The sequence below is a fragment of the Lacerta agilis genome, chromosome 5, assembly GCF_009819535.1.
Source record: "Lacerta agilis isolate rLacAgi1 chromosome 5, rLacAgi1.pri, whole genome shotgun sequence".
In the NCBI taxonomy this organism is placed as follows: domain Eukaryota; kingdom Metazoa; phylum Chordata; class Lepidosauria; order Squamata; family Lacertidae; genus Lacerta; species Lacerta agilis.
Window position 1 is genome coordinate 90986862 of NC_046316.1, and position 17629 is coordinate 91004490.

Consider the following 17629-nt stretch of genomic DNA (forward strand, 5'->3'; position numbering starts at 1 on the left):
CTGGTGGCCTTTATGCTAGTGATTTTTGTGGGACCTGGCAGAGACTTATACGTGATCTAGGATGGGGAAACGGTCACAGACATTTTGGTGCTTGCAGTGGAAATTCCAGTTGGACCCCCCCCCCCCACCCTCCCTGCTAATAACTGGGAAGTTCCCTTGCACAAGCTCAGTTGAAATGAGTGGGTCTTGCTCAGCAGAACTTCCCTGTCAGTTGAGACACGTGGATGGGTCTAAATAGTCCATTTTGCTACTGTTACAGGAGACCAAATCTCTTTCCCTCCCTTCTGGCAGCTTCGTCATGTTGCCTTATGACAGGGCTGCCTCTGTTCTCAAATAACTCTGTGATCTTATGAAAGTCCTCTTTCTTCTTCTTTTTTTAAAAAAACTAACAAACCAAAGAGAAATCGAAAGCGTGAAAATCCCAGGGTGGAGACACTTTGGACTTTCCCCACACAGCTCTGGAAGGAGTGGCTTGATTTCTTTACCCTGTGCTGGCTGTGTTCCTTTCGCTCTGTTGCTGAGGTTTTCTGGAAATCTCGGGCTGTCAGGGCAGGGTGGCTGAGTAATTCCCCACCACCACCACCACCACAAAACACCCAACCTGTGGTTGCAAGGGGAAAGGCCCCACTTCCTGGTCTGCGTGTTTGCCCAATGCCAGCTGAGCCGGCAACATGTGGAGGTCAACAGCTTGTTTCCCCTTTGCAGGATTTCTGCACAGAATTGCTCTGGAAACCTGTCAAAGGTGATGTGTGGTGCCAGAACAGGTTGGCTCTCCTGGTCAGCCCCGTGACCCTATCTTCTCCCAGTGTTAAAAACTCAGATATATATGCTAATCATCTAATGGCACCTTAAACATGGTTATGGTTGCCACAACAGAATGTCTAGGTGCCATCTCTTTTACAAGGATATTTATTATTACAGTCGTACCTTAGTTCTTGAACATAATCCATTCTGGGAGTCCGTTCGACTCCTGAAACCGTTCAGAAACCAAGGCGCGGCTTCCGATTGGCTGCAGGAGCTTCCTGCACTAAATCGGAAGCCGTGTCGGACGTTCAGCTTCCGAAAAACATTCAAAAAATGGAACACTTACTTCCAGATTTTCAGTGTTCGGGAGCCAGAACGTCCGAGTACCAAGGTGTTCGAAAACCAAGGTACGATTGTATTATTATACTGAACTAGAGCAAGATGAGTGCCACAACCCCAGTGTCATCCGCGACTGGACCTAACGGTTAGGGGTACCTTTACCTTTTCCTTTATGGCAGATTGATAAACGAATTGTCGCTGGATAGCAGATAAGAACTCGTGAGTGACTCCTATGGGGAAACCGCCACCAATAACAGGGTTTAATCCAGGAGCAAAACACGTTTCTGTTCATTTGGGTTTTCCTTTGTTCCTTTTTTATTATGGGGTTTCCAAAACGGGCAAATTAATTTGCACAGTTGTAAAATCTGTGTTTAAAACCAAAACCAACCAACCCCCCCCCCCGATTCTGCTTATTAAACATAACTTGTGGTTTCACCCCGAGTCTCTTGACCAATTCTCTCCCCCCCCCCCATTTACAGGGTTTCCACAAGGTTTCCTCATGGTGGTTTTTCTTTTGTGGTGGCAGGCAAATTCCCCAAGCAGCAATATTTTGAAAAGCAGCAATATTTTGTAAATCTGGAAAACTGGATTGTAGCAGCTCCCAGCTAGAGAAGTCCATTGCAGCTGTGGATGGAGATTGTGATTGTGTCATTGCCGTGGGTGCCTGTTGCAGATCTCTTACAGCACCCCCCCCCACACACACTTCCTTCCCGCCCCGTGGTTCCCTCAGTTGCCAGATATATATGTACTCAATTTAAAAATCAATTGGCTTGTTTTCGAATCAATACCTTGTTTTTGCTTTACAGCTCTGAGGCCTTAAGGGAACTCGGTGGAGTTTATAAATCTAAATAAGTCAGGCCTCGACACTTTAGAGCTTAAATGGTTCCGTGGAGCTGGGCGGGAGTGTTCCAGAAAGAGCCGTGTGACACCCCGGGAGGCTCTGATCTGGCGTGAATAGGACAGCGGGGTTTGACACTGCTAGGGATTGTTAGCTGGGATCCGCAAAGATCTGGGCTGGGTTCTCAAGACAAAGGACAGCTCTGGCCTGGTTCTGGCAGCAGCATGGATGCAGGTGGGTCAGGAGGGTTGTGCCAGAATCAGTGGACCCCCAGGTGGGCAGCATCCAGCTTGCCTTGGAGACCTTGGGCCAGCCGCATGCTCTCAGACAAGCCTACCTTAAAGGGTTGTTGTTGAGTGATAGGGTACGTTTACCTGTGTTTGGTTATTGGGGCCAGGAAGAAGAATGGCGGTCCAAACCGGGGTTAGAAACTCAGATAGATAAGCTAATCGCCAAATTGCACCTTAAACAGAGCAGGTTATGTTCACCATGAATGTCTAGGTCAGGCATGGGCAGACTCCAGATGTTTGGGGACTACAACTCCCATCACCCCTAGCTAACAGGACCAGTGGTCAGGGATGGTGGGAATTGTAGTTTCAAAACATCTGGAGGGCCGAGTTTGCCTATGCCTGGTCTAGATGGTTGTTGTCATTGTTTTGTTTTGTTTTTTTGCATTATTTGTTTGTTTGTTTCATTTCTATACTGCTTCATATTTTAAAGAAAACATCTCAAAGCAGTTTACAACATATTCAAACTTCAAACAAACCAATCCAGAATAAAACAAATTCAGGCATCAAGGAGAATATATCAGATTCTTCTTAAAGTGACACTTGGCTTTCCCCATGTTTATTGATTTACCTACTTCATTTATAGAGCTGCCCCATAGCAGAAGGAAGCCGGTGTGGTTTAGTGGTGAGGGTGTTGGACCAGGACCTGGGAGACCAGGGTTCAAATCCCCACTCAGTCAGGAATCTCATGGTGTGACCTTGGAGTCAGTCGCAGCCTCTTAACCTACCTCGCAGGGTTGTTGTAGGGCAGGGGTAGCCAAAGAGACTGCGATCTACTCACAGAGTTAAAAACTGGCAGTGATCTACCCCCTTTTGGGGGGTTCAGGTCAAAGTTGTTGAGTTTTTTTTTAGGAAGGAAAGTCCTGTTTTTTGGGGTTCACATAAAAGTTGTTGAGCTTCTTTAGGGAGGAGGAAAGCAACACTGAGCTTTTTTTAGGAAGGAAAGCCCTGTTTTTGGTGGTTTAGGCCATTTTAGGGGTGCAGGGAAAAGATGTTGATTTTTTTGAGGGGAGACAAAGTTTTTTAGCTTCTTTGGGGGAGCCACTGATCTACCGGTGATCTACCACAGATGTCCAGTGATCTACCAGTAGATCACTATCTACCTGTTGGACATGCCTGTTGTAGGGGATTAACTGAGGAGGGGGGAGAACCATGCTTGGAGAAAAAGGTGGGAGATTAATGCAATAAATAAGTTCTTTGGCTCACCTGCTTAAGAAAGCTGGAAGGGCCAGCCAGGTGGAGATGTCAGTTGCCAACCTGGCATCCAGAGATCTCCACGTGGTCGCAATTGGACCCGTGCCAGTCGCAAAACGCGCCTGGTGCCTGGCTAATTTCTAACACTGGCGCAAACATTGGGGCGCTGCCCCACTGTGGAGGGGATAGGTTAGCTGCCACTGTTGCAGGGAGAATTGGATGGAGGTCTCGAGGCTTCCTTCGTTCCCGGTTGCCGAGCTTTTGCCCTCTGGCACATTGCACCTTCCCATTTGGCTCTCTGCCTCTGGCTTCTGGCAGGGAACAGTGCCTGCTGGGTGCCTCCCTCCCGCTGGCTTGCTTAGTAGACAGATCCCTTGATTCACAGAGCTGTAAGGCACTGCAAGGTGATAAAATTCTCCAGGGCTTGGTTTTCTACACATCCTTCTGTGTCTCGTCCGTACACAACACACAGACATCCCCGCATGGAATTCAGCAGCCAGATTGCTGACTGAGAAAAGGCAATCTGAGCGCCTAAGGCTAATTCTGGTGCAACTGTGTTGGCTGTCTCCTCCTCCTCCTCCTCCTCCTCCTCCTCCTCCTCCTCCTCCTCCTCCTCCTTCTAGCTGCCCGTCACCCTAAGATCCCAAGTGTATGTTTTTTTTTTTAAAAAATGTTTTTATTAAATGGTTTCCATGGTTAACAAGGGTACATACAACAACTCTGTTTTTTGCACCCACCTTATTTTCACAGCTGCAAGTTTTACATTGTTTTTAATACTGTAACCCACCCTGAGAACTTAGGATAGCTAATAAATGAATGAACGAATGAATGAACGAATGAATGAATGAATAACAATAATAATATTTTTTTTTTAGCCCAGCCCTCGGTTTCCTGTTGCTGAACCCATTACCAGTCTGCAACATAATCTGACACCCCCAGATTACTAAATTTATGCAGTTCATAAAGCTGCATTTGGTCACTCCAGTACCCTTTTAACTCCCTCCCCCCTTTCCCATGTCTCCCCCATTGCCTGTTTTAGATTGTCAGCTCCTAGGGAGCAGGGACCTGTTTGTTTTTGTGTGGGACAGCACCCACGCTTGGTGTGTTGACAATGAGAATGCGGAAGAGGAATGCGAGGTTTGAACCTGTGGCTTCCCTTCCCAGCTACTGTGAAAATGACTCACGTTACTGTGTTGCAACAACTCGTGCACAAATTGGTCTAGTTGGCTAATTGGGAGTCTGCAGGTTACAAAGGAGCCATGCATTTAGCAAGTCACCGGGTCACCCAAGGTGATCTGGAGTTTTAGGTAGGCGAGTGAGCAGGGCTGGCATAGATTCCTTAGTGTCTCCTTCAGCAACCCCCTTGTTTTCCATGCATGCCCCTTCCTGTATGACCCACACGGAAAGCAAACCGGCTGGCAGAGGAGAGGCAGATCATTCCTTTGTCAGTCCCCTTGATAGAACTTTTAAACCCCGGTTTGCTTAGGGACTAGAAACCTGCATTCTCATCATGGCAGACTCTGAGCCCCTAAGTAGGCCAGTAACTTTTGTGGGACTTGTTTATGAGGCTCTGATGAAGTATTTGCTTGTCAGGAGCCCACCGATACCCTCAATGGGCCTGTGATGGCTGTCCAAAACCAGAAAAGGCAAAGGGGCCTGTGCCTCTTCTTCACTGAGAGGGTAAAAACTTGCTTGGAGGGTAAGGGAACGTGGGAAGCCTTTAAGGCAGTCTTTCTTTTCGGCTGGGTAGGTCGATGCCCTAACACTCAGGTCCTTGCTTGGGGGCTCTTTTTTCCAGAGCAGGAGTGGCCTAAAGAAACTCTGGGGGGAGGCGAGGAAAGTTGGGGCAATGTCCACCCTCCACATTTCCTCCTCTGTTTCTCTCTCCGTGCTAACAGGCTTTGTGGTGGGCCAGGCCGGGCTGTTCCAGTCGCTGGCCATGTTCGTGGTGGCCTATTTCATCATCGGGCTGACGGTTCTGTCGGTGTGTGCCATCTCCACCAACGGGGCCTTGGATGCGGGTGGCGCCTACTGTATCCTTCGCACGCAGACCCAACGAGTGTCCGGTGGGCTTAGAGCATCTCCTAGCACCTCTGCAGCCATTGCACTAGGGGCTGGGAACTGGATCGAACCAGCGGGGCAGTTTCTTCTCCTGCCCGCACCCCACAGCCAAGTGCCACGGGCAGGCGGGGCTACCCAGTGCTACAACAATATCAGGAATCAAGGCTTGTGGGCTGCGGATTCCATCATCACAACTAGATGACCCTCGGGGGACCCTTCCCACTCAGCCTTTTGCCCCACCAATTTCTACTTTACACACCCGTTTGCAGCTATCCGTGTCAGTGTTTCTCGAACTTGGATCTCCATTTCTTGTTGGACTGCGACTCCTATCATCCCTGACCACTAGCTATGGATGATGGGAGTTGTAGTCCAACAACAGCTGCAGACCCAAGTTTAAGAAGCGCTGGTCTGTGTGGCGGATGTAGCAAACCTTAGTTTGGCCTGTTGCCCTCCTGGACTACAACTCCCAGCATGCTGGTTAGGAGCCGGTGGGAGTTGTGGTCCAAAATGCCTGGAGGGCACCAGGGTGGCAAAAGCTGCCAATCTCCCTCCAAATGGGGTGTGGCTGGTAGTGCCGATTAGTTGCCTCTCAGGGTCGCTGGGTCCCCTTGACCTCCTAATTTGCTCCTTAACGCGCCGGGCGCAGACATGATCAGCCGGGCGCTGGGGCCCGAATTCGGCGGCAGCATTGGCATAATGTTCTTCTTGGCCAACGTTTGTGCCAGTGCGCTCTACATCCTGGGGCTGGTGGAGGCGGTCGTGGATGATTTTGGAGCCCCGGCAGGTGAGTGCCATGCGAAGCTCCCCGGGAGATGCTGACCCCCGTCCGCACTGCAGGGTTTTTTTCTCTCTCTCTGCGTACAAGGCAGCGAAGGCGCCCACCCTGAGCCAGTGTGGTGTAGTGGTTAAGAGCGGCAGACTCGTTATCTGGGGAACCGGGTTCGCGTCTCCGCTCCTCCACATGCAGCTGCCGGGTGACCTTGGGCTAGTCACACTTCTCTGAAGTCTCTCAGCCCCACTCACCTCACAGAGTGTTTGTTGTGGGGGAGGAAGGGAAAGGAGAATGTGAGCCGCTTTGAGACTCCTTCGGGTAGTGATAAGCGGGATATCAAATCCAAACTCTTCTTCTTCTTCTTCCCTGACCTCCTCCTTGCCTGTCCCCGCAGAGGGCGGCGTTGGCAGCGCCACCCAGGTCCTTCCTCGCGGCTACTGGTTCGACCTCCTCTACGGCACGGTCCTGCTCTTCCTCTGCCTGCTGGTCTGCCTCGTGGGCGCCGGCATCTACGCCAAGGCCACCTTCCTCATCTTCCTGATCGTCATGCTGGTGCTGGGCACTGTCTGCCTCAGTTTCTTCGTGGTGGCCCCCCGCAAGGTGAAACTGCCCCCGGGCATCGACGGCAACAGCACGGAGCAGGGCAACGCCTCCTTCACGGGCTTCAAGCACAGCACCCTCCAGGCCAACCTGTTTGGTGAGTTACACCTCTGCACTTGAAAAGTATTATTGGGGGGCACAGAAGCTGGGAGTAGGGGGGAGAGACACAGGAAGAGAGGGCATTCTCTGTGGTGGCCCCTAAGCTGTGGAACTTCCTCCCCACAGAGATGTGCCTGACACCTTCATGGCACAGCTTGCAGAGGATGCTGAAGATGTACCTCTTTCCCCTGTATTTTGACCCTTGAAGGGGTCTGTTTTTAAGCTCTAGTATGTTGTATGTAGTACGTCAAGGACACAGGTGGCGCTGTGGGTTAAACCACAGAGCCCAGGGCTTGCCGATCGTAAGGTCGGCAGTTCAAATCCCCGCGACGGGGTGAGCTCCCGTTGTTCGGTCCCTGCTCCTGCCCACCGAGCAGTTCGAAAGCACGTCAAAGTGCAAGTAGATAAATAGGTACCGCTCCGGCGGGAAGGTAAATGGCGTTTCCATGCGCTGCTCTGGTTCGCCAGAAGCGGCTCAGTCATGCCGGCCACATGACCCAGAAGCTGTACGCCAGCTCCCTCGGCCAATAAAGTGAGATGAGCGCCGCAACCCCAGAGTCATTCACCATTGGACTTAATTGTCAGGGGTTCCTTTACCTTACGTCATTATCATAGAGCTGGAAGGGACCCCCAGGAGTCATCTAGTCCAACCCCCTGCAATGCAGGAATCTCAATCATACACAACAGGTGGCCATCCAAACCTCCAAGGAAGGAGAGTCCATCGCTTCCTGAGGGAGTCTGTCCCACCATCGCTTTTTGGGGGGGATTTCTCCAAGGGAAAAAGCCGCACACAAACTGTTTCAGTAAAAACAAAATAGGAAATTCTTTCCAGTAGCACCTTAGAGACCAACTGAGTTTGTTCTTGGTATGAGCTTTCGTGTGCATGCACACTTCTTCAGATACGAAAGCTCATACCAAGAACAAACTCAGTTGGTGTCTAAGGTGCTACTGGAAAGAATTTCCTATTTTGTTTCGACTATGGCAGACCAACACGGCTACCCACCTGTAACTGTTTCAGTAAATGCATTCTTCACTGCCTCCCGCAGCCGACTACAGTGTGGATTACACAACGGGCCGCCTGATGAGCTTCAGCACCGTCTTCGCCGTCATGTTCAACGGCTGCACAGGAATCATGGCCGGTTCCAACATGTCAGGTGGGTGCAGACTTTTCACGGCCGTTTGCGGCAGGGCCAGAGCCCACTGGGCAGAGCGCATGCTTTGAGAACAAAAGGGTCCAGCTTCGACTCCATGGCTGAAATCCTGGACCCTGCCTGAAATCCCAGAGAGACACTGCCAGTCTGTGAAGGCAGTGCTGAGCTAGATGCACCCTCTGCCTAAACAAGGGCAGAAGACTCAGAAGATGGCAACCAAAATGCAAGGGGATGGAGCGAGCGACTCGCCTCCGAGGAAGGGTTGCAGCATTTGGGGCTCATTGGTTTAGAGCAGGGGTAGTCAACCTTTTTATACCTACAGCCCACTAATGCATCTTTCTTGATGGTAAAATTTCCTTACCGCCCACCAGGGCTTGATGGAAGGAGGATTCAGCTAATAATAATAATAATAATTTTATTTATTTATTTATTTATACCCCGCCCATCTGGCTGGGCTTCCCTAACCACTCTGGGCGGCTTGTGCCATAGAACCCCCTACCGCCCACCTGGGATCCTGAAACACCCACTAGTGGGCGGTAGGCACCAGGTGGACAACCCCTGGTTTAGAGAAAAGCAAGTCCAAGGGGGCATGATAGCAGCTTATAAAATCAGGCATGTCACAGAGAAAGTGGAGAGAGAGGAAAGGTTTTCTCCTTCTCTCCTAAAACTAGAACTTGTGAACGTTGGAAGATTCAGGAAGCCGTCCTTCTTGCAGACCTTAGTTAAACTATTATTATTATTATTATTATTATTATCATTATCATTATCATTAATTAATTATTAAATTAAATTTGTCTTCTGCTCTTCATCTGCGCTGCTCTGGTTCGCCAGAAGCGGCTTAGTCATGCTGGCCACATGACCCGGAAGCTGTACGCCGGCTCCCTTGGCCAGTAAAGCGAGATGAGCGCTGCAACCCCAGAGTCGTCCGCGACTGGACCTAGCGGTCAGGGGTCCCTTTACCTTCACCTTCATCTGTAGATCTCAAAGTGATTCAGAAAAATACAAGATAAAGACACAAAAGGCGTATGAGAACAGGATGCTGGACCAGATGGGCCACTGGCCTGATCCGGCAGCCGCTCCTCATGTTTTTATGTCCGTGGTCTGACTTTCTGCCTTCTGAAAGGAAAATGAACACTTTGCGCGCGGGATGCTCTGGCCTGGGAGATGTGGAGTTTGTTTGTTTTTTCCTGTCCTGGGTGTCCCTGACCCTGCCCTCCTCCCTTTCCTCAGGAGATTTGAGGCGGCCGAGCTACTCCATCCCACGAGGCACCATCACAGCTGTGATCTTCACCTACATCGTGTACAACCTGTTGGCTGTTCTGCTGAGCTGCACCTGCGACAGGTAGGCGTTGCGACTGGCCGCCAGGGGGAGCTCCTACCCCATAGCTCTTTACTCTCCCCCCTTTAAAGCTACAGTAATAATGAGCAAAGACTTCTGAAACCTGCCCTGGCATCATCTCCGCATTTTATCCTTGCAGCTCTACCCCTTGTTAAGGCAATTCTGGAATTACTCCCATTTCAAAGGCAGAGGAAATGAGCTGCCTTATCCTGGGTATGTCTAAGGGGTTCCTGAGCTGAGCAGACCTCATACCTGTAGTTTCAGGTTAGCCTAGAGACTTAATTTCTCCTCCTCTCCTACTGGGCATTTAAGAGGCTTTCAGGTCTAAAGCTCGGAACCAGCTTATTCACAAAGGGGCTTCTTTGGACTTCAGGTTGTGTACGTGTACATATTTGAAAGTTCCTTCGCAGGTGGGAAGGAATTATTATGAATTAGATTGATATACCCCCCCCCCCCTTCGGGAGACGGGTGGCACTGTGGGTTAAACCACTGAGCCTAGGGCTTGCTGATCAGAAGGTCGGCGGTTCGAATCCCCGTGACGGGGTGAGCTCCTGTTTCTCGGTCCCTGCTCCTGCCCACCTAGCAGTTCGAAAGCACGTCAAAGTGCAAGTATATAAATAGGTACCGCTTCGGCGGGAAGGTAAATGGCGTTTCTGTGCGCTGCTCTGGTTTGCCAGAAGTGGCTCTGTCATGCCGGCCACATGACCCGGAAGCTGTACGCCGGCTCCCTCGGCCATTAACACGAGATGAGCACCGCAACCCCAGAGTCGGACACGACTGGACCTAATTGTCAGGGGTCCCTTTACCTTTACCCCCCCCCATCATAAGATCTCAGGGTGGTTCACAGAATAGAATGCCCCCCTGCAGCTAGAAAGGAAGAGTGTCAGGGACAAGGATTGCAGCTTTGCTTTCTCCCTTGATGTACTACTGTATGGCTCTCTCTATGTGGGGAATGGCCTGCAGCTGAGTGGTAGAGCATCTGCATTGCTTGCAGAAGGCCTTGGGTCCAATCCCCAATGACATCTCCACGTAGGACTGGGGAAGAGTCATACCTGAAACCTTGGAGCCCAGGTGCCATTCATGGGAGGGAGAGAGGGAGACCACATGGAACTAGGTGTTCTCACGGTCTGGCTCAATGCGAGGTTTCTCCATAAGGACAGAAGAAGAACCTGCTGGATCAGGCCAGGGGCCAATCTAGGAAAACTTGCAAGCGGGGCCTGAGCAGAACAGAACTCTTTCTACCTGCGATTCCTAGCAACAGGCGTTCACCGCAGGGAGCTAGGCATTATGTCTAGAAGCCATTGATAGTCACGCCCTACATAAATAAATTTGTCTCCCTGTGTTTGTTTGCGGCGGGACTTTCATTTCTTTTCCTGTGCTCTGTGGTCTAGGTCTTGCTTACTGATCTTGGGTGACTGGCAACGGGCAGGCTATGCTTATTTATTTATTAAATTTCTCTACCGCCCTATACGCGTAGATCTCATAAAATCACAGTATTAAAAAGAAGAAGAAGATGCATCGTAAAAACAGAGACAACCCAATAAATCTCCCCCTTCCACACCACGTTTTGAAAGGGCATTGGATGCCAACCAGCCAAAGGCCTGGTTAAAGAGGAACATTTCCGCCTGCCACCTAAAGGTGTATAGTGAAGGCACCAGGCTACACAAATGGGGAGCCACTGCAAAAAAGGCCCCGTTCTCATGTTGCCACCTTCCGGACCTCTTGTGGAGGAGATACACAAAGAAGGACCTCAGAGGATGATTTCAGGATCCAAGTGGGTTCATATGGAGAGCGGTGGTCTTATAGGGCTCAGTTGGTTGCAACAGGGAGAACTTCCTTTCCTTCACAGCTCTTTGACTTCCTGCGCACTTCACGCTGCCTCTTTTCCTTCGTGCGTAAAGGCTTATTATCTGCCGCCCTCCTAATGCACACTTGTTTTCCCCCCTGAATATCTTTGTGTGCCAGACGATACGTCCAGCCCCTCAGGAACGGGTGTCCCTGGCTTGCTTGTCTTGTGCGACGAACCTCCACTTCAGACTCTCCCCTCGTTACTAAGTGAATTTTTAATCAGGTGTTCTGGGTCAAATTACAATGCACCCCACCTGTCCCTCTGAGGTCCGTCTGTTATTTCAATCCCCTTTTATCTATAATCTGGGGATCCCTTAGTAACAGGAGTTTTCCTGTCCAGTGGCCGTGGCCGGTTATATCCTCTGCTCTGGGCTTCACGGGTTAACCTCTCCTTTGCCTACAGTTTGGGGTCTCTCTTTTATTAGATCCCCTCACTATATCAGTTAGCTAAGCCCTCTTAGCAACTCTGTGGCAATACCAGGGTTTCCGCCCGCTAGCCCCTCCTGAGGGAACTCCAAGACACAAACTATCACCCTTTAGGTTAGTTTTGTCCTTTCCCTGAGTTCACCTCCTCAAGAGCCTATATAACTCGCTGGACCAAATGAACGACGATATTTTCTTAGCTCAACAATAAGAGGTCTTTATTTCTTACAGAACATAACGGTTTCAGCAATGGTTCATAAGCTTAGTTTCATAACAGTGTAAACTCTTTCTTTCAGCAACATATACACATCTTCAATGATCTTAACCTAACCTAACCTAACCTAACCTAAACCTATCCTGGCCCCACACCCTCCTTCTCCCATTCACCACTCTCCTCACACTAACGGCTCCTCCCTCCTTTTAAAGAGCGGAAGGTCCCGCCTCCCACGGGGTATCTGCCACTCAAACTGGGGTGCCCATTAACTCCTAAAACACCGTGGGTTTCTGAACATCCCCTAACTTAGATCTGATTCATTACATCTTGTCACCTGGATTAGCCCCTCTCCTTTTGAGATTTGTGCAGCCCAGCTCTACACGGGCAAAGAAACCGCGAGCAGGTGTGGCTGATTGTGGAAATCCGCCCCTCCCCACTCCAAGGGCGTGGGAAGGCACTCAGAACACAATTCCCTCTACCTGCCGGCGATTGCACGCACCCGCTCTCTTGTGGCTTAACAGAAGCATGACATTAAGTGTGGCTAAGATTGCGCTGACCTGGCCCTGCCACCAATTCTGAGAGATTTCAAGGCAGGTGATGTAGGTCAGGTGCACGTGGAAGACTCCAAATCAGAACCGACGTGGCCGAATGCCAGGCGCAGGAGGGGGGGGGGGAAGAGCCAGCGGGCAGATGCAGCAAGGCCTTCCCATGCCACTACATCAATTCTGCCTCTTCTTTCCCCACTTCTCCTCCCCCCCCCCCACCCTCCCCCAAAGTGGCTGTCTGACCACCCGGGAAATTTTCTAGATTTGGCAACCCATTGCAATATAAGCGCACCTTGATCTCGGGCATGCATACACTGGTTGCGGGTTTAAGGTGTGGTTTTGTTTGTTACTACCATTCCCTGCTACCGATAGGGCAGATAAAAGAAAGCACTTCTTCACACCATGTCGTTAAGCTGTGGAACTCACTGCCACATGAAGCAGAGACGGCCACCAGCTTGGATGGTTTTAAAGGAGGATTAGACAAATCCACGGAGGGAGATAAGGCTATTGCTGGCTACTAGCCACAAGGTTGGAGGCAGTAGCATTTCTGAGTACTAGTTGCTGGAAAGTTTAGGAGGGGACAGGGCTCCTGTGCACGGGTCCCACTTCTGGATTTCGCACGTGCATCTGGGTGGCCACTGAGTCCAGGAGCCTGGGCTCTCACGGCCTTTGCAGTTTTACAGCACCAGCTTTTAAAAACGTTGCCCTGCATCACATGTTGAGAGCAGACCACTTGGGCACAGAGGCTCAGTGGCTTGGCTACGGCTGCCTATTGAATCTGTGGCCAAGACGAGATTTGAACTCTGGACTCCTCTTTATTTGCTTATTTCATAAAATGTATGCACTGCTTGATTTCTTTAAAGCAGCAGAAAAGCGGTTTGCAAAAAAACTAAACGGCAATAATTTGAGACTTTCAAAAAGCTATAATAACAATAGACCATGGGTAGGCAAACTAAGGCCCGGGGGCCGGATCCAGCCCTATCGCCTTCTCAATCCGGCCCACGGACGGTCCGGGAATCAGCATGTTTTTACATGAGTAGAATGTGTCCTTTTATTTAAAATGCATCTCTGGGTTATTTGTGGGGCATAGGAATTCATTCATTCCCCCCCCCCCAAAATATATTCTGGCCCCCCACAAGGTCTGAGGGACAGTGGACCGGCCCCCTGCTGAAAAGGTTTGCTGACCCCTGCAGTAGACGGAAAACAGATTAGAACTTGCATCGACTTTTCTAAACATTTGGTTAAAGTAAAGGTAAAGGAACCCCTGACCATTAGGTCCAGTTGTGTCCGACTCTGGGGTTGCGGCGCTCATCTCGCATTACTGGCTGAGGGAGCCGGCGTACAGCTTCCGGGTCATGTGGCCAGCATGACAAAGCCGCTTCTGGCGAACCAGAGCAGCACACGGAAACGCCGTTTACCTTCCTGCCGGAGCAGTACCTATTTATCTACTTGCATTTTGACGTGCTTTCGAACTGCTAGGTGGGCAGGAGCTGGGACCGAGCAACGGGAGCTCACCCCGTCGCGGGGATTCGAACCGCCGACCTTCTGATCAGCAAGCCCTAGGCTCTGTGGTTTAACCCACAGTGCCACCCGCGTCCCTAAACATTTGGTTAGGCTTGTCTAAACAAGGATGTTTTTAGCAGGTGCCAAAAAGCATACAGTGAAGGTTTAGGGCGTTCCAAAGTTTAATTGCTGCCACACTAAAAGAGCAGGTCTACAAATGCAGAAGGGATATCTTCCATCTACAAATGCGGAAATGGCACCTGTAGCAATTCCATTGCACAGAAACGCAGCTGAGTGAACGTTTTTGGGGGCAGGCAGTCTCGCAGGTAAACTGTTCCAAAAGGCTTTGTATACTAATAACTTGGCCCAGTAGCAAATGGAAAACCAATGCAGATCTCTGAGCTACAGGTTCCATAAGATGCTGACAAGGCTTCACTCCTGTCAGCAATTGTGCTGCAGCATCCAATATTAACTGATGCTTCCAGATCAAGCACAAGAGAAGTCCCACCTTGAGCGTGTTGCAGTCAGCAAGGCACAAACCTCAGCTCGCAGCTTGGCCAGTGGGCCACCTCTCACCTGCCTTGCCCCTATTTTTTCTGGCTCGCTTTCATGTGGGTCTGCAGTGCCCCCTAACGCAATGACACCAGTGCTTTTTCCCGCCACCCCTGCAAAACCCAGGGGTAGCAAGGATCTGAACCTGAGCTTTGGCTGGAGACATGCCTGGGGAGGTGGGGCACTGGCGGTCATGCCCCTTGGTGCTGGGGCATTTGCAAACGGGGTCGGATTTTCAGGTAGGGGTGCATGTGTGCCTGCCTTGTTCTCGGAGAGAGAGAGAGAGCGCGCGGCTTGTTAATTTTCTGCTCTGGAAAGTGCTGCCATAAATCGCGGCTGTGCCGGGGCAGCCGGCAGGAATTGGCTAGAATTATAGCTGTCATGTTCTAATACCTTAATGCATGGCCATTGCTCATAATGACAGGGGACAGGGCAGCTTGCGAGGCCCCCGCGCATGACATGCACCTGCCCCCCTCCCTCCCCGCCACTCATCCCTCCTCCGCTCTGAGAGGTTTAATAGCCCTCACCGTCCCCTGTTCCTTCCCCCCCCCCACCCCCTGATATCAGATCAACATGAGCTTATTGGAAAGGCACGAAAATGAAATCTGGGGCCCCGTCCGTCTCCTGTTGGTTTGTTAGGCATGCCCTGATCTGCCCCTGGGTGGGATTTATTTTGGGGAGGGGGCGGCGAGGGGGCCTGGCTGCTACGTGTGATTAGAAAGATGGGGTGGTGGAGGCAGAGCCCAGGAAAGGAGACATCTCTCAACCGGGCCAGAGGCTCGGATGAAAAGAGACTGTGCACACTCTGCAGAACCATCCTGGTTGCAGGACGATTGTCGTGGGGCAGCCCTGCTAGAGAAGGAAAAACCAGAGGTTATGGTTGATACGTAGCTGTGCCTTTAAGGGCAGGTTATTCGTTTCATAGAATTATAGAACTGTCAAGGTAGAAGGGACCACAAGGATCATCTAATCCAACCCCCTCCATTGCAGGAATCTTTTGCCCAATGTGGGCCTTGAACCCGTGACCCTGAGATTAAAAATTTCAGGCTCGGCCAATTGAGCTGTTTGTTTATTTGCCCATGCAAATACCAACTTGGGTGTCCTTAAAAAATGGTGGACAAATTCATGGATGGAGAGGGCTGCTGATGGCTACTAGCAGTTCGAAAACATGCCAGTGCAAGTAGATAAATAGGTACCACTGTGGCGGGAAGGTATACGCCGTTTCCTTGTGCTCTGCTTTCCACCACAGTGTCCCGTTGCGCCAGAAGCGGCTTAGTCCTGCTGGCCACATGACCCGGAAAGCTGTCTGTGGATAAACGCCGGCTCCCTCGGCCTGAAAGCGAGATGAGCGCAGCCACCCCATAGTCACCCTTGCCTGGACTTAACCGTCCAGGGGTCCTTTACCTTTTACCTTTTACCTTCCTAGCTACGATGGGGACGCTCTGCCTCTATAGTTGAAGGCAGCAATGCTTCTGAATGCCAGTTGCTGGAAGCCACACAAGAGGAGAGGGCTCTTGTGCTCGGATCCTGCTTGCTGGTTTCCTACAGGAATCTCCTTGGCTAATGTGAGAACAGGATGCTGGACTTGATGGGCCATTGGCCTGATCCAGCAGCCTCTTCCTATGTTCTTATGACTAGCAGCATCTCTCCAGGGGCTCAGATGGGCAGCATTCTCCTTTCTACCCAGAGATGCCATTGGGGATTGGACTTTCTACCCGGAGATGCCATTGGGGGTGCCATGGGTCATCTAGTCCAGCCCCCCCGCAATGGTGGAGTTTCCTTGGAAGTTCTTTTGAAACAGGTGGGGTGACCATCTCTTGGGGATTCTCCGTCTGTGGTGCCTGCATTTGCAGGGGGTTGGACTAGATGACACCACAGGTCCCTTCCAACTCTACGATTCTGTGAGCCACGTTGGACGTGGGTGCTTCTGCCTTGGGAGCCACCCAGCTGGGGCGGGGAGGGTGTCAAAGTGGGTCCCCGCTACACCATGCCCCCCTGCACCCCGCCCTGCTCTGCCGTGCTTATTAGCAAAGCGATCAATTTGGGGGGTAATTAGGTATTAATTGCCCAAAGACACTGGCGTTGATAGCCCGTGCTAATTTATCTCCCACCTGCTCACTGCCTCTTGTTAAAATCCAATTAAGGCCCGGCCGTTTGTATAGTTTAATGTGTGAAGGAAAGTTCGGCCTTCCCTCTCCTTTAATTTCTGTTACTGAATTTTGGACAAGTGGCTCCCTGAGCACCGTCAGCCCAAGCGCCTTCGATCGGATCAGTGGCTCGTTCAGGATAGATCATCCTTTGCCAACCTCTGTCTCTTTTGGACTACAACTCCCATCAGCCGTGCTGGCTCGGGTTGATGGGAGTTGTAGTCTAAAGCATCCGGGGCGGGGGCACCAGGTTGGCAAGAATCCTCATAGGTGGCGTTCGTGATGAGCTACTTGTTCCGGCAAATGAAAGCGCAGCTCCTCGGTTTGAGGCACTGCCTAGAACTGGTGGGCATGCCATGTGGGAAGATGGTTAATCTGTGGAACCCCCTCCCACAGGAGGAAGTGATGGCCACCTAAAGAAGAGGGCTCTGCCTTCACAGCTGGAGGCACGGTGCTTCTGAATGTCAGTCGCTGGAAACCACAGGAGGGGAGAGTGGTTCTTGTGGTCGAATCCTGCTTGCTGGTTTCCCACAGGCACCTGGCTGGCCATTGTGAGAACAGGATGCTGTACTCGCTAGGCCATGGGCCTGATCCGGCATGTTCTTGGGCTGCATCAATAGGAGTATAGCATCTAAGATCAAGGGAAGTAATAGTACCACTGTATTCCGCTCTGGTCAGACCTCACCTGGAATACTGTGTCCAGTTCTGGGCACCACAGTTCAAGAAGGATACTGACAAGCTGGAACGTGTCCAGAGGAGGGCGACCAAAATGATCCAAGGCCTGGAAACGATGCCTTATGAGGAACGGCTTAGGGAGCTGGGTATGTTTAGCCTGGAGAAGAGAAGGTTAAGGGGTGATATGATAGCCATGTTCAAATATATAAAAGGATGTCATCTAGAGGAGGGAGAAAGGTTGTTTTCTGCTGCTCCAGAGAAGCGGACACGGGGCAATGGATTCAAACTACAAGAAGGA

General features: G+C 50.9%; 1 protein-coding gene across 1 annotated transcript in view; it reads left to right on the forward strand.

The window, feature by feature from the left end:
• Positions 1 to 17629, forward strand: part of LOC117047576 (solute carrier family 12 member 9-like) — a 93594-nt gene that overhangs the window by 12301 nt on the left and 63664 nt on the right. The window contains 5 exon segments of the mRNA XM_033150861.1: positions 5301 to 5435; positions 6110 to 6247; positions 6630 to 6932; positions 7981 to 8088; positions 9316 to 9427. Coding sequence (XP_033006752.1) covers positions 5301 to 5435; positions 6110 to 6247; positions 6630 to 6932; positions 7981 to 8088; positions 9316 to 9427 — 796 coding nt within the window.